Below are 17,059 nucleotides of genomic sequence, written 5' to 3'. Positions count from 1 at the left end.
ATTTGCCCGTCTAATGATGCGTGGAACGCTAATTAATTAACCTTCGTCGACGCAGCTGTCGTTTAAGAATCGACCGTGGCTCCCGTTCATTCGTCCATAATTACGTGACAAATTTTAATTAATTCACCGTAATTACCAAGAACCGGTAGACAGACAAAAGAGATAGTATATACGGACACACATTGTGCCTTATCCAATGAGAATCCTTTCTTTAAGCAAGATAAAATGAAAGAATAATTTCAACAAATATTGTTTCGAAACAAAAGACAAATATTTTCGTATCTCTTTAACATTTTTTAATTTTTCAAAATATCAAAGATTTAAGGAAGCAAGTTACTTTTAACGATACGATTTCAATGAAAGAATTACTGGACACCCGGTACACGCGATTATCGTTTTGTCGCGGGGAGCCACGTATTCCTATCTCCGTGGGGAAGAAGAAGTTTCGAGGGATGACGATAATAAGAAGATTGGGAAACTTACCGACATCCTTGGAACCACCCCATGTACCCAGTTGCGCCTGGCGTGCTAATCGAGACAATGCGTCCACGTACACCCTGGATGCGGCTGCGGCTCCTGGAAAATAACGAAGCGCGCACACACGCGCGTTTGAGTTGTGTTCACAGCAAGTGTTTACATCGCGATTTTTCTATATCTCTTTCTCTCTTTTCTTTTATTTTTTCTCTCTCTCTCCCTGGTCGCGATAATTCAACGACACGGTACTTTCTCTTTAATTAAAAGGGTCCACGGGCGCAGAGATATATGGCTCCTTAATCGTATGGAAGTTCTATCGGCTCGTCTGGGATGGGACCAGTTTTTAATTTCTCTTGGGAATTATTTAATAATTAAACCGTGTATTCTTCCGTGTATTCCGACAATTGTTACTTTTCTCTTTCGATTATATTTTAATTTCTGCCTCCTACTACACGGGCGGATTAATATTTAGCGGGCGAGTAACGGGTAGTCTTTGACCTTCCGCCTTCTTTTTCTTTCTCTCTCTCTTCGTCGTGTGATGGATCAATGAACGAATTAAATCCGTTCCTTTTTTCTCTCTCTCTTTCTCTCTCGCGTTGAATGTACAGGTGTGAGAATCGGTTACAAGATATTGTTTAACCTGTTAAACGTTATAGTTTCACCAATACTTATTAAGTGAATAAGTATTCTTGTACAAGATACTCGTTTCGATAAATAATTAGAATTGATAAAGAGAAAAGAATCAAGCAGGCAAATATAATTTCTTTTCGTGCTATATCCCAAAATTTTTCAAAAGATTTATCTAAAAAAAAAAATCTAATTACAATTAAACATCCATTTAATTGTTCTTTATAATATTTTACATACAAAAAAAATAATCTACAAGCTTTATTCGTGATTATAAATTAAAATTTGACGATACACAAGAATATCCCCAATATATCCATTATATATTCGCTAATTATCGATCACCTAATTATTACATGCACGCACGTGTCACACAATCAAATAAATAAATTAATTACCGTTAATTCGAGCAAAATTAAAAGAGAATGAAAACTTTTCATTCGACTTTCCTTTTCCATATAACACAGCAACCCCTTACGTATAACGAAAGTCCGGCTCGTTCACCAGCCTCGGTCACAAGGGGGTGGTGGAATAAAACCGCCGTTAGAAGTGGTCTGGTTATCAATAAAGAACGATCATTTCCCACGAAAAGTCCTCGTTAAAGGCTATGGGGCGGAAAAATTGGGACGGTACTAGGAAGAGAAGCACGAATGGGTGGTGGTATGAGTGGTGGAGGGGGTGGTACGGTGGAAATTGGCCGGTGTGTACCCTGTTTCCTCGGAGAATCCCTCATAAATACAAGGGTTGTTTGGTTCTGGTAACTGGTTGCCGTGGCGTAGGGAAAAAAAGGAGAGAAGAGGGAGGGAAAAAGAAGGAAGAAAAGCTCGGACAAGAGGGATAGGGAACGGTATATCTGGAAAAGAATGAACTTGTATAAAAGTGTAAGGGTTGTTTTATGGCGAAGGGAGAGGCGATCGTTCTCCTTTTGTCCCCTTAAGATCGGGCCATGGTTCTCCCAAGGAGAATGGTGGACACTTTGGATTTAATTGTGTAATCACGTTTCGAAGAAACGGAAAGGTGCGTTTGTTTCGAGCAGAAATGATTCCAATCGAACAGTGAGTCCTTTCTTTAAATTTTATTAATCGAGAATAGATCGATATATTTTGAGGAGATTATATAGTTTTTTTCTTATGGAAAATTTCACTTTCCTTCAAAGTATCTTCATTGATAGTTAAATCAAAATCTTATATCAACTTTTATTTGGAAAATTTTTAAAAATTATACCATTAAAATTATCGATCAATCAATGTGCTTCGTTTTAATTGGATATATGTACAGTTTCAAAATCTTGAGAACGAATTCCTCTTTATCCCGTTTAATCTTTCCGCGTTCGTGAAATTCTTTGGTAAAGGACTTTGCAAAAAAAAAAAAAAAAAGGAGGTCGAGGCTGATCTGGTTTACCCATTACGTTCTCCTCGAGGAAAATCGCTCGCCCCATTCATCCCTATCGAGACAAAAGCAAGGCATTAGACGTGCGCCACAACCGAATACCAATTGCAACCGAGAAGCTCGAGTATTAAGTCGCACCCTCCAGTTTAATCCTTCTCGCTCTTCTTCACGAACACGTTGTGAAACGCGTTGTGAATCGATCTTATATATTTGTCAAAGTCTGATCTGAAAAATCTTAAATCTTTCTCGTTTTCTTTTTTTCTTAACTAGAATCTCTTTCATCGATTTTACTCGCGATAAATAACAAATAACGAATATTATAAATTATATAGAAAAAAAAAAGAAGAACGTATTTGTAATAAGAGCGTGAAAGGATTAACGATTTATCACTCCATTATTCGTACTGGCTTCATCATCAAACGTAGACAAAAATTTCTTTATATATATTTTATCACACGTACGAATAATTCTCTAATTTTCCCATATTATTCGACATTTTGTAAAAATAAGAATATCGTCTTTTTAAATTTAAAATTTTCACGAGTAAATTCCATCTGAAATAAAAAAGCGCGTTAATAACACAATTTCAAGGAAAGTAGGTGAAACTAATTAGTCCCCTCTCGATCACACCCCCAACCCCTGTGTTTACTGTAATGTAAATTCAAACGACCTTGAAGCTTATAACCTCCATCGTGCACGTCGAGTCCCATTCTGTTTCCTGGTCCTTGTCCGAATAGGTTTGCTTGACGGGGATGGAGGAGGAGGAGGAGGAGGAGGAGGCCACCCTCCACTCGTTACGGTGTTAATTGTTATTCTCGGTCGTTCTCCGTAATTACACAACGTTTCACGAGCAAAGGCCTCGCTCGACGTCGAGTATGTAACGCCAAGGTTTCCCCCTTGCACAGGTAACAGTACCCCCGAGTTCCAATTGGAAATTGGAATAATAATCCGGCCGGTGATGAAATTAATTATCGATTATTTTCAACGCCTTTCCTATGTTCCATCGTGGATAATTTCATTTCAAAATATACCCTCTCCGTGAATAAAATCCGTAGCCACGTACATTCGGATTATCCTGTTTCCCCTCTTCCCCTCGAATTATTATCACCTCCAACGAGATTTATCATTCGAAGAAAGATCTTCTTTCATTTCCATCAACAATATTCCAAGACGTTCATTGACTGCCTCGCCATTAAATTATAATTTAAACACACAAAGTATTCGGATAGAAAATTTACAAAATCAACAAAATTGAATTTTTATGAATCTGTACTAAAAATTGATTTGATCAACTCGATGAAAAACGCGAATCTCTCCAACATTCGCCGATAGATTAAAAATAAATTCCAAATCCAATTTCTCAAAAAAAGGAAAAGAAAGAAAAAAAAATAAGAAAAGAACCCCTAACGACCTTCACTCTATCACGAAGAATCCTCATAGTCCAACCTCCCCTCGTAGAAGAGGGATCGTTTAAGCGAAATCATTCAGAATCCCATCCTGGGAAGGTTGAAAATCCCGAAAGGCGCGTACGGGAGAAAATTTTCAACCGACAACATCCCTCCCTCCTTCCCTCTCCTCTCTCGGAAATGAAGCGGAAGAGAGACGCGTGTAATCAAGCGGATGTCGACAAGCGGAATTTCGAAGAGGTGTGCCTCCCTCCTCCTTCCTCCTCGATACCGGGGTTGGAAGGTTTCAAATATGACGCGGGGGAGCAGATTTCCAGAGTATTAGCAACCCCTCCGGTAACCACCAGTCAGCACCACGGCCGCTTTTACGACGACGGCGCCTCGATTCTGACCTTGCGCCAGGCAAAACTCGCGTGAATATACTTGAGACCGGAGGGGGTGGCCCTTTCTCCCTTCTTCCGCCTTCTTCCTCTTCCTCCTCCTCCCCCTTTTCCACGCTACGTCTCACTTGCCGCGACTCTTTAACGTCGGGGAAACGCGTCTGGCTACGCGGTGGAGAGAATCCGATTCCACGGTAATTGCGTAGTTTACTAGCTTGTCGGGAGTAGAAGAGACTTCGTGATTTGGAAAATTGGAGAATTATACCCTACAGGGGGTGGGTGAGAAAGATGTGTTTGTCTCCCTTGTTCTTATTTTTCATTCGGAGTATTGAAAGCAGGATGAACTTCTGAAACAATTATTCGATGAGCAAAGTATTCGAGACCGGAGAAACGAACGAAATGAACGATTTAATTCGAGAGAGAGACAGATATGAAAAGAATTATGCAATTGATTTCGTTTAGCTTTTTTTTTTTTTTAAGGCAAAATTTAATTTCTCGTGCTTAATCTTTCCTTGCACGGAGAGAAAAATAAGACAGATAAATTATTGAAAGTCCGATCTGGGTGTCGAGATCTCATCTCCAAGCTTTTCGGTTATAATTCGATTGATAATTGGAGATTAATCTTGGCGACAAACTCATCATAAGCCCGAATAAAATTCATCGATCACCTTTCGAAATTCATTCCACCGTAGGCAAATACTGAGGATACCCTCCCCCTCCCCCCCACCCCCGTTTGCTCTTCACTCTTGGAGAGTGAAATCGATCAAAGCCATTTACATTCAAATATCGTTGCAAACCTTCGTTTCCTTATAACGAGGCACAATTTAATTTTCCTCGTTCTTGTAATTAAGCGGTTGCTAAATCGGTGCGAATATTTCGCGTTCAATTTAACTCAATTATCAATCATAGTATTATACGAATAATATTAATACCAATAGGGATATTTAATAACATCAATATTAATAAGAACATTAATATTAATGTTAAATAATTAATTTCATAATCGCTCATGTTTATTTCATCATCGTTAATATTTAAAAATTGTAAATTTAAATTACGATACGAACGAAACAACAATATCCCCGTGCATTCTTTCGCGACGAAACAGATTTTCAGATAATTCACAATTAAAACTAAATCTATCAATTGCAAACAATTCTACTTTCTTTTTGACAATAATATTATTATTATCGTCAAATACGTACGATATCTTCCTCGATTAAAAATCTATCACAAATTTCCAACTAACGATAGAACAAACCAAGAAGATAATAATCAATACAAAAAGAATTTATCCTCAACCACCGATAAACAAACCCTTCTCACAATGAGTTCAAAGAACACGCCAGAGATTGGATTCGAGAAAATACCTCCCTTTCCCTCCCAGGGACATTAAATCACACAGCTCGATGCTAATTAAGCATAGTTACCACGCCATCCGAATTAACTCGGCGAATTCTCTCGATGAGTTGACAAAAACGTTCCGTCCTCCCCCATCTCTCACCCCCTCCTCCCCTTAGCTTAGCTCGTTCGCCTGTCCGCGGAACACCGGCATAACGAGATGTGGGTCTGAAAAAAACGCGAGCCATAAGGGAGGGTGTACGTGTTGGAGGGGTAAACAGGGGGAGGAAAGGGTCTGAAAGGATGCGACTGAATCGGATTCGTCGTCAACTAATTCGTTTCAAAAACCGGAGGCGACGGAGCCAGTCAATTAGCGCTTCCCTCCTCCCTTACCCTCCTCCCCTCCTCCTGTATCCGGGGGTAAGCTGCCTCGGAAATATGGGCTTTTCCATCCGAGCTATTTAAGAGCGATGACGACGACGTCGACGACGATGACGACGACGACGACGACGAGGACCATCGTTGATTACCTTGGCGGGGATTCCGGCGTGTTGGAATATCGGGGAGGGAGGTGGAGGCTCGTGAAAACGCTTTCGATCGGAGGATCGCGTTCTATGGAAGAAGAAAAAGGAAAAATGAACGTTTCGTACCGTTTGATGGTATTTCGAATTATCCTATGAAGGGGATACCTGCGGATCGAATTGTTAAATTGTGGAACGAAAATCTAGGGTTTGTTAAATTCACTTGTTGCGATTTAGATTTAATTCTCTCTCGAATCGAATTATGGATCGAGTTTCTTTTCTTCGTCTCTTCCAGCAGTTTGAGGAAAAAAGAATGAAATTATCGTAGCCTCTTCGCATCATTTCTGGAAAGAGAAATTAATTTGGTTAGGACAAGCTACGAAGATACACTGTGTGTGTTTATTTAACGAGAGCGACATCATTGTAACGCAATAACGAACATCTCTTTCATCTCGAACGCAAAAATCACACAATCGCACGGGAAATGAGCCACGTAAAAAAAAAAAAAAAGAAAAGGAAAAAAGAGAGAGAGAGAGAGAGAGGAAGAACAATTATTCAAATTGAACCATGACGCGTTTCAATTTCAACAGCGGTGTAATTCCGCGGGAGGGGAAGAGAGGGGAGGACGCATCGCGTTAATTCGATGCAAAAGCTTGAAACACGCCCCCAGGATAGACGACGCGCGAATATCTTTGACGAGCGTTACCAATTCACAGCCGGCTCGTTTGTTTACTGAAAAACAGGCTGGCAGAATGAAACGAGTGTTTAAGAGAGAGAGATTTGAAGAGTGGAAGAGACCCTGGAGAGTCTCGCTCGCGAGAACCGCCTCCAGGCCCTCAACTCTCTCCTCCTCCTCCTTCCTCTCTCTCTTTCTTTTTTTAAATTTTTCTCGTCAGAACAGTCGCAACAGAGTGTTCCCTCGTCATCTACGACGGAGGAAGGAGGAAGAACGTGAAATAAACGTTTGAACGAGGAAATCGTATCCAATCTTGTTGCAGGATCACAAGGAGGGAGTGGTATTTTTTTAAAATTAAATTTCTCGTCCCGATCTCTTCTCTCACTCGTTCATTCTCATTCTCCCCTTCTCTCTATCTCTCTTTCGAGGAGAAACAAGGCACGAGGTTGAAAAGTATAGAAAGTCGGAGCGCGGTTGAGTTTCTCTCGTTCAAGAGGGTACCATAATTTACGCTTCACTCGTTTCCTCGTCGTGTACACGTAACGTGTACGAATGAAGCATAAATTCACCCCGCGCGCCTTCCCTCCTTTTCTCTTTTTTCTTGCCCGCGCATGAAGAGGGGGGAGGGTGGAAGGGTACTTGTATGCCCGAACAGGGAACGTTTAGCAGCGCGAAAACCCGTGGACGAGGAAAGGAAAGGGAAGAGAGGATGGAAGGAAGGAAGGAAGGAAGGAAGGAAGGAAGGAAGGGTTTAAGCGGTGGAGATAGGGAATGGGCGAATGAAACGAAATGAAGGAAAAGGTTCTACCCCTTTCCTCGTAGTAGTTCCACGGTTTGTTTCATTTACACCGCGAATGAACGATGGGATCGTATCAAAGATGCACGCGTGAAAATTATGCTTGCGCAAATTGGTGGTGGGGAAAATGTAATTCTATACGTGTAAAATGTACGTGGAAAATGGGGAAGAATATTTCCATCTTGGGGCGGAGTGAGACCGTCTTTATGAATTTTTGACCCTGCATTAATTTTTATTTCTCTGGAAAGAAACCATCTATATATATATAAAATGAAATTCTATATTTACGAGAGAAATAGATCCTTTCCTTGGTAAAACATTCAAATTTTTTGATAGAATTATTTTATAGAAATGATCGTTTCGAACTCGATCTTTCGTCGATTCGTCGGAATCTTTCTTTAACGAGATCGAAGAATTTCATATTTTTCATCCCCCTCTTGTCCAATTATCCAAGTAAACGGGGTAGTAGAAGGGAAGACGTTTTCCAGAATTTTATTCCATCGATAGAATTTTATCTTTATTCCCTTGTTTTTGTTCGATCTGGAACACCTGGGTATACCTCTGTTCCCATGATTCTTTGCCACGTTTATTTATCGATGGAAGGAGAATGGAACGGTGAGGAGAAAAAAATTTTGAAGAATTTCGTTCATTACATTTTTCACGTGGAGATTAATCCAAAGGATAACGATAAACGATACGGCACGAGTCAGCTTATTTAATTTCATTTCTACGGGAGGAAATTCCCATTATTTTTCCATTCTAAACGCGGTAACGATTCTCAAAAATCTCATGAATATCTTGATTTATCGGTACTTGGTTATTTGGAACTGGGGAGAATCTTTCTTTTAAAATTTACCTTTAAAACTGGCGTGGCTCTTACTGTTTCCCGAGAGTTTATCTTTCCTTTATTCACATGGAAATTGGGAGGAGGGGGAGAAAAAAGAAAAACGAAGCAGGAAACATCGCGACTATGAATACAGATTACCTTCTTTCATTCTATTAAACTCGCTTGTTATAAATCAAAATATATATATATATACAACTCGAGTAAGAATTCCTGAAACGAAGAATTTCTCTTCTCCATTTATCAAGAGAATAAACATTCGATTAAATTTAGAAAATTTTTAGCAAAGAATATATCATTTACGAGAAAGCGTTTAATTTTTTAAAATTGATTCCATAGATTCTTTGAAGAAAGCCATGTCGTAACGAATGAGAAATAATTGAATTTTACCTCGTGATTTTATTTTATCTTCTCATTGCTAAATTTTAGAAAAATCTATGGAAACTTATCGATATAATTTCAATATTAAAAATAACTTTCAACAAAATTTTGAACTTAATAAAATCTTGATTATTATAATCTCTATTATATAAGCTTGAAATTTTTTCCGAAACAAGCGCGCCGAAAATCACGTACCGCAAAAAAGAAAAAGAGAGAAATTATTCCCTGCGTAAAAATTAATCGAAAAATTTCACTTTCCAACTAGAAAAATCCAATTCAAACGTATCCAATAAATTTGAAAAAAAAAAAAAAAAAAATTCGATTCCACGGTGTCCACCGTGGATGTAAAATAACCTCGGACCGATTATCTTCTCGTATCCAATCACGGATCGATTTTATATATTTTTTTACACCGGAAACCCGTTCACTTTCCTTCGTTCTCCTTTTCTCGCGGAAAATATTGGAATGGCCTAATGGTGGGAGAAAGAGTAGTCTAATGGGAGAGGGGAGAAAGACGCGTGGCAAACGGACGAAAACAAAGGGAAGGGGGGGGAGGGGCGAGAAAGGGGGCTGGCAGAGCGGAAGAGACAAAGCTGTCCTCGGTCACACTGGGATTTTCCGAGTTTCCACAACACGGAGCCGGGGTATTAACCTGGATAACAATAAACGTTAAGGTCCTGTGCAGGAGCGGTGGCTGCGCTTCCGGTACGCTTGCACAGCCGGAATAATCCACAGACGTACGGTAAAGCGCGCCAGTCTAACGTGAAAATAGCCCTGGAAAACGTGGCCGCAACTGTTTCGAATTATTCGCGATCGTGGAATCGTGTCGCCCCGTCTTTGCGATTTCCCCCTCTTCGAAAAAAGGGGAAATCGCTTCCTCTAAGTAATTTTGGGATAAAATAATTTTCGATTATTTATTTGTTAATTTTTCGCGACTCGAATTCAGAAAATCCCTCAAGGATTGTTGTAACGAAATGAATAAATTCGAAACGATGGAATGAAAGTGATTTGCCTTGGATTTGCTGGAAAAAAAAGAGCAATAGATTTTTAACTTGAGTTTTTACAATTGAAAGAGTGTATTAATGTTTATATAATTTTTATTATATAGCAACCTGAAGATTTTAAGGATTGTTGTAACGATGGAATGAATAAATTCGAAGCGATGGAATGAAAGTGATTTACCTTGGATTTGCTAGAAAAAAAAAGAGCAATAAATATTTTTGTTAAGCTTGAGTGTTTACAATTGAAAGAATGTATTGATATTTATATAATTTTTATCATATAGCAACCTGAAGATTTTAAGGATTGTTGTAACGATGGAATGAAAGTGATTTGCCTTGGATTTGCTGGAAAAAAAGAGCAATAGATATTTTTAGCTTGAGTTTTTACAATTAGAAGAGCGTATTAACATTTATATAATGAAGATTTTAGAGATCTTTTTACCTTCGAGATTCGAGTTGCAAGTCGTATTTATTCTGCGCGTAACAAGCAGACAGAGTACAATCGATAGATCATTATTTCGTGAAAGAGGATCGAAGTATTTTTCTTCGCCTTTTGACCGGGATGATGAAGCGCTTATGTACAGAGAAAGTTACGTGTACGCTTTCCGTTATTAATTACCTTGCTCGTTGGAAAATCTTCTCTTCCCATCTGAGAGAGAGAGACCCCGCATGACATGGCGGAAACAAGATAAATTTAATGGAAAAAATTCGAGAAAGAAATGAACGAGAGGAAGACGGTGATAAGGCAACAAGCAGCAAGTCATAAAATTCATACATAATAATTCCAGCAACCACCAGAGTTTCATTAACAAACTCAACTTCACTCTGATATTAATGAAACTTTGCGAATGTAATATACACAGCTCCAATCTTTCCTTCTAAAACATTATTTTTTTGTGTCTAAAAAAAATAAAATAAATAATTTTAAATTTTAATACATTCAATATTCTATCGTTCTTTTCTTTGATTTCTAATTAAAATCATTATTATAACAAACTTTTATCTCAACTACTTACTCTATTACTTAATTTACCAAATTTCAATCAAAATAAATACTTGCATCCAAAAAGGGATGGAAAATCGTACTACTTTAAATAGACACCCCTTTCCAACCTCATCAGCTTCGCGCATCCCCTTCTCCCCCCGTCTGGTATCCACGATATCATAAAGGATCCAACGAATCGTTCCTTCGAATCTTCGATCGAATCAGCAAGATCCGTCTCAGCGACGAATGAAGTTCTCGAAGGAATGTGGAAGCGTCTAACGTTGATCGCTAGAGAACGAGATAAAGAGATACAGATAGATAGACAGATAGAGAGAGAGAGAAGTGATCCAACGGGGTAGAAACCCCGAAATTGCCCACCCTCTTGTTTGCGGCCAGCCTAGCGGAGGATGGTTCCAGGCATGGGGAGAGGGAACCAGAGGGCTGATGGTTGAGGCAAAGGCATCAGGAATTGGAATCTGTCCGAATGTGAACGATCCCCACCCTCCTTGAACGGGAGGGGAATCTGTACACGTACGTGTCCGTGGACACTGTCTTCGAGCTGTCTCCAAGTTGCACGCAAAGCCAACCAATCATCCTTCGTCTTCGTTCACAACTATCGGCAAACTTTCGCCTGTTGGAATGAACGTGTCCCGGTCTGATGGATCAACCACCGATCGCGACCCACTATTAGAACGAAATTGAGTCGAGGAATCTTGGTGATATTGTTCGTTGTTATTCGTTTCTTATTTCTCTCTCTTTTTTTTTTGTATCTTTATTATTATTGGATAACGACGATAAAATTCTTCCTGTAATTTTATATTTCCAATTTCGTTTGCGAAATTTTTTAACACAGGAGGGAACATTCCGATATATTGAAAACGGTTAGGATCGGTTACGTGAACAATTTCGTCACACCCCTGCGATATCTCATGTACGCAATAACCTTCGCTCACTTTGGTATTCGCCACCGTTTCGCACCAATTTGTCAATGCCACAAGATCCTCCCCTATTGACGGATCAATTTGATATGATATGGGGAGGTATTTATAAGGGCAAGGCTGTCTTGTATTCGTAAGAGCAAATCTGTTTCTCTTGATTAACTTTTCGACCATTTAAAAATAATTCTATATTACATTAATCTCGTTTAATATCTTGCTGTCAATTGTAAATATTTTATATTGAATATCAGTCAAAGCCAAGCAAAAATCCATTTTTAAACCGAAGAATAATTTTCATGAATATTCCTGGAATTAGAATTATATAAGAATCCGTCGTTTGTTTTAATTTTAATTACAACAACGAATCCATCCATGTTTCAATTGACGTTCAAGCGTCTTCGATAAGAAAAAAAAAAAAAAACTTGAAACTCGATCGATCGAAAATTACGAGTTGGACAGAAAGAAAAATTCCCCCTGTGGGGAAAACGAGCCGTTGTCGATGATAGCGCGACACCCGTCTTAAGCAATCGATCGCAGACTGGAAAAACCGATACCGCGCCCACACCCGCGACAGATTTTTCCTCGAATCGAGACACGCGGTTATAGCGGTGCAATTTCACGGCTGAACGCCTGGCCGCGAAATAAAAAGCCGCGAGTAACCGACGAAGGGGGTACAATTGAAAACGTTGACGTGTTCGGCGGCTTGCATAACGAGAGTCATTCCTCAAGCACGAAACTTTTGCCGGGGGAATAAATGGCGTCGTCGTATTTTTTCCCCTCCTTCCTTCTCTTTTTTCTTCCTTTTTTCGGCCACGATCCGTCACCACCGTCCGTTTTCCATCCCCGATTTCGTGGAAAATCTCGTGGAAATTCTTTTTCTCGATCGAAATATCGATTCGATCTCTCTCTCTCTGCGCGAGCCAAGCCACAGACAAGGAAAAAATATCGGTATTATTATTTCGATTTTTTAATTCTACTCTCCCTTCTTCCCGAATATTGAGAGAACCTGAAATATTGAGAGAAAAGATTATTTTAAAAGAAGGTATTTTAGAAAGGATATTTCTAGATGATCCATACCGTGAACAAAATATCATTTATGATCGATAACGTTGCAGATAATCGTATTTTGTAATGAAAATTTTACTCCATGTGAAGAATTGTTCAAAAAAGAAAAAAAGTGTATACACCTGTTTTAAAAATAATTGGACCAAGTTAGAAGAATTTTTCGAGTAAAGGGACGGATATGGAAGGAAAATATAAAGGCGAAGATACTTGGAAATTTGCAAAATTCCATAATTGCACTGCTAATTTCCCCGACAATTCTGAATCGGGCGTAGCGACAAATTAAGCTATTGACGACACGGAGGTGGCGGTAAGCGCTTTTAATTAGAAAAGTCTCTCTTTCCACGGTCGTCAAAACACGATTCCAGTTCCAAACACGAGTGCCTGTCCCAATTTCCCTTACAATGAGCCATCGCACACTCCAATTAAAACCGTCTCGCCTGAAATTCATCCTCCTTTTTCGTTTCGCAAGAACTATCACCCCGCTCTTTCGTCCCTATTACATTTTCTCCAAGAAATCGATTTCGATTCCTGCAATCGAGAAAAATATATACAATCAAAAAAACGAACGAACGAAATTACACAAAATTTTCTTTCCACAGTGTTTCCATTCAAATAACTCGTCCAACACTCTTCGTCCCAAAAACAATTCTCAATAAATTTCCTCCCCTCCACGGCGTGGAAACAGGGGGATTAACGAGGTTTTAAGCATCGTGACGCTGCCCCCCGCAATTTCTATTCTCAAGCTTGTTCGAGAGTACGCCTGAAATTCATCCTCCTTTTTCGTTTCGCAAGAACTATCATCCCGCTCTTTCATCCCTATTACATTTCTCCAAGAAATCGATTTCGATTCCTGCAATCGAGAAAAATATATATATAATCAAAAAAACGATCGAAATTACACAAAATTTCCTTTCCACAGTGTTTCCATTCAAATAACTCGTCCAACACTCTTCGTCCCAAAAACAATTCTCAATAAATTTCCTCCCCTCCACGGCGTGGAAACGAGGGGGACTAACGAGGTTTTAAGCATCGTGACGCTGCCCCCCGCAATTTCTATTCTCAAGCTTGTTCGAGAGTACGCGAGTCACGCGTCAAGGAGATATTGTTTCTCGCGTAATACACTCGATACGCGCCCTCCCATAAATCACCACGGCGAGAGAAGACAGTGGCGAAGGAGAAAGGGATTGCTTGTCGATATACGCTCGGATCAAAATATCCATTTTTCACGATTTAATACAGCCTGTATACGGGGGAGAGATCTTTGGAGGGAGAGGGGGGGAGAAAAGGCAACAGCTGCCAACGGCAACCCGCCCTCCACGATCCTGGAATCGTAAAATTCGTATATGAAACGCGTGAATGAAACTTGCACCGTGCATACAACGGTGTCTTGTATGTATTATACATATGTATATATATATAAAACTTCAGAAACGTGTTTTCCACCAATGAAAAAAAGTTCTTATAAAAGTGTCGCGGATTTATTTGAAAATTTGTGATGCGAGACTCGAGAAAGTACGTGCTTTTTTTTTAGATAAGAAAATCTACGAGATAATAAAAATTTATACAACTTATATATAAATATTCTAATGCACAAAATTAATTGTTATAGGTATATGATGATTTGAAATTCTTTTTTGAACTTCTTGTTCGTTTTCGAATTATTTTTTTAACATGATGCATCTGGTTACCTTTAGATGATGCTTGCACGTTTCTATAATTTTCAATTTTTTGTTTCCACACAGTATAACACATTGCTACGACATTTAACGAATTTAATGATTCGTGAAATGAAATACTAAATTACTTCAATCTACTTCCCTAAAAGAATTAATGAAACGTAAAATTTATTATAAAGCAAGATCAATTTGGACTTTAAACAAAATTAAGTTGATTTACCATATATTGATGATGAATTTATGAATATAGTAATGAATAATTTTTCTTTTTTCATTCTTCTCACTTGCTATTATGTAACCATTCCCAAAATGATGCTTCGTATTGCAAAAAAAAAAAAAAAAAAGAAAAGAAGCTCCGTGGAAAATTTCTCCCATTGAAAGTTTATTGGATGGTCGGTGACATCGAATGGTGTCACGTGGCACCACGGGGAACCACATAAATTTTCCTTGGCGTTGAAAAATAATAAACGCAACAAAGAAGCCTATGAAGCGTTGCCGCCCTGGAGAGAATAAAAAATAATAAATAAATAAATAAATAAATAAATAAGTGAGAAAAGGGGAGAGGGATTGTTCTTCTAGCAGCAAGTTGCTTAAAAAGAATGGGAAACAGGTTTGTGTGATACTTTGAAAACAAGCCGAGGAACGATGAAACTTAGTTTCCCGGCTGGATGCGTCGTAAAAATTTTAATGCGACCGCCGCCGGCCAAGAAACTTCGATCCTAGGGAATTTTTAATAATAACAATAAAAATATCCAGCCGTCTAGTTGAAATCGAGCTCGAATCGAACAACGTTTCCGTGAGTGGAATATCTCCTTTCTTCGACCATCGCTCGAGGGGGATGAAAAATTATAGAGAGAAAGAGAGAGAGAGAGAGAGAGTAATCGAGACGATGCGCTTTTATCGTCGCCCAATTAAAACTCCATTTCTCACTAGGACTTTTCATTTTCCACGCCGGTGTCGTGGACAGTCATCCGAACTTCTTCAACCAACTTCCCTGTAATCGTCTCTCGATTCATTCATCATTGAGCAACCAAGTGTTGGTTCTTCCGTTTTCTAGTAGCTCTTTTTTATCGCGGTTTATCACTGTGATTAAGCGATACGTAATTGTTTATCACCAGACGAAACTGTTGTAAGTTTTTATTTATATAGCACGAAATGAAGCTTTATTTTCGAAAAGAATTTAATCCTTTAAGGCTCGAATCATCATCCTTCAATGTGAAATTGTCGAAGTCGAATATATATTGAATATCCAGTATCCACGTTTGTTAGTTTGTATCTTGAAAAAACGTAATAATAGGTAAAAGTTGAATGCAAATTATGAATATGATTAAAGCAAGCAACTGTAAACAACCGAGATTTCATCTGAAAAGGTAAGCATGTCCAGACTTTCATTTTTTCGAAATTTCTCCATTTTCAATGAATAGTTGTCGAGGCACAATAGTTCCTCCAACTATCGTTTATCACGTTGCGTGTTCCACGTTGATTAGAAAGCGAGAATAAGGTCCCCGAGGAGCTTCTAAATTACTCGTTACTGTGTTTATTCGTGGCCTACCAGGAGACAGACGAAACAACGTAATTTAGATTAATACAGATTAATGGAAATTCTCGATAACTAGAACTTCTCTTATCCAATATATCTCCAATCTTATCTTTTACAAAATCTTATCTTCTTCAACACTGAAATAAAAAATTAATATATTAATAAACATACTTATTATTCGATGCTGTGTTACATAATCAAATTTTTCTTATGTTTTGCAACGAATTTTAAATATTGGAAAGTAATAAAGCTTTACAGAAAGGAGAGGACGAAACGCGTCTGTTAAAATCCATCCCAAATAAAAAATACCTTTCACTCGTACCATCAACTCGTGTTCCGGATATTCTGTAATATTTACAGCCTTTCTTCCTAGTCAAAGAGCTTCCGTTTCAAGGAAGGAAGAACACGAGGAACATTATTGTGTGAACAAGGATAGCAAACATAGTGGATATGAGAGGGAGGGGAATAGCAAACAGAAAAGAGAAAGCTTTCTCTACTTTTTTCTCTCCCCTCCTTCTATGTTAATGTTAGTTCACACTTAACAAACGTGAATCGAAACGTTAATTTCACTTACGTATGAATATCACGTACGCCTCGTCTCGTCTCGTTATTTCTTTTTTTCCTTTTTTTTTCTTTTTTCTTTCTCCTCGCTGATCGAAAGTGTCATTTTGTGTCAACGAGATACAAAATTAAATATCATAGTAGTTCTCTTACGAGTATGAAATATCTCGTAATTTATGCAACTTGTAATTGGCCCCCTTTTAACCATGGAACGCAATTTGTTGGAAATTTTACATGGGGACGGGCCCGTACTAAATTAATTACATTTCAACGGTAATTTTATATCAAGAATACGAGGGAATTTAATCAAATTCGTTCTGTTAATGGTAAAGTTAACTGTACCACTTTTTCCAATATTTTCCTTTTTTTTTTTCGTCCCCATCGTTCTTTCGACGTCCAACGTGTAATTAATTAAAGGGCCGGCAATTTTTTTCCTGTACACACGTCATCGACCTCCT

At 38.6% G+C, this 17,059-nt stretch overlaps 1 protein-coding gene and 1 long non-coding RNA gene across 4 annotated transcripts in view; both read right to left on the bottom strand.

Moving 5' to 3' along the window:
* Positions 1-17,059, bottom strand: part of LOC410480 (trichohyalin) — a 175,217-nt gene that overhangs the window by 61,706 nt on the left and 96,452 nt on the right. For 2 of the 3 annotated variants that reach the window (XM_006560177.3, XM_026445187.1), the window contains one exon: positions 484-576. The exons of the other annotated variant lie outside the window; for it this stretch is intronic. In XM_006560177.3, the coding sequence (XP_006560240.1) occupies positions 484-576 (93 nt within the window). The remainder of the gene's footprint in view (positions 1-483; positions 577-17,059) is intronic. 3 annotated transcript variants of the gene reach the window in all.
* On the bottom strand, positions 8,959-12,938 carry LOC100578034. Its single transcript, XR_003306081.1, has 6 exons — positions 12,837-12,938; positions 11,200-12,765; positions 10,853-11,109; positions 10,279-10,736; positions 9,948-10,181; positions 8,959-9,857 (listed from the first exon to the last, which is right to left on the bottom strand). It is a non-coding gene; the product is annotated as an uncharacterized LOC100578034 (long non-coding RNA).

This window comes from Apis mellifera, linkage group LG14 (assembly GCF_003254395.2).
Source record: "Apis mellifera strain DH4 linkage group LG14, Amel_HAv3.1, whole genome shotgun sequence".
In the NCBI taxonomy this organism is placed as follows: domain Eukaryota; kingdom Metazoa; phylum Arthropoda; class Insecta; order Hymenoptera; family Apidae; genus Apis; species Apis mellifera.
Note: the sequence above shows the minus strand (reverse complement) of the source record. Positions and strands in the feature narration are given on the sequence as shown.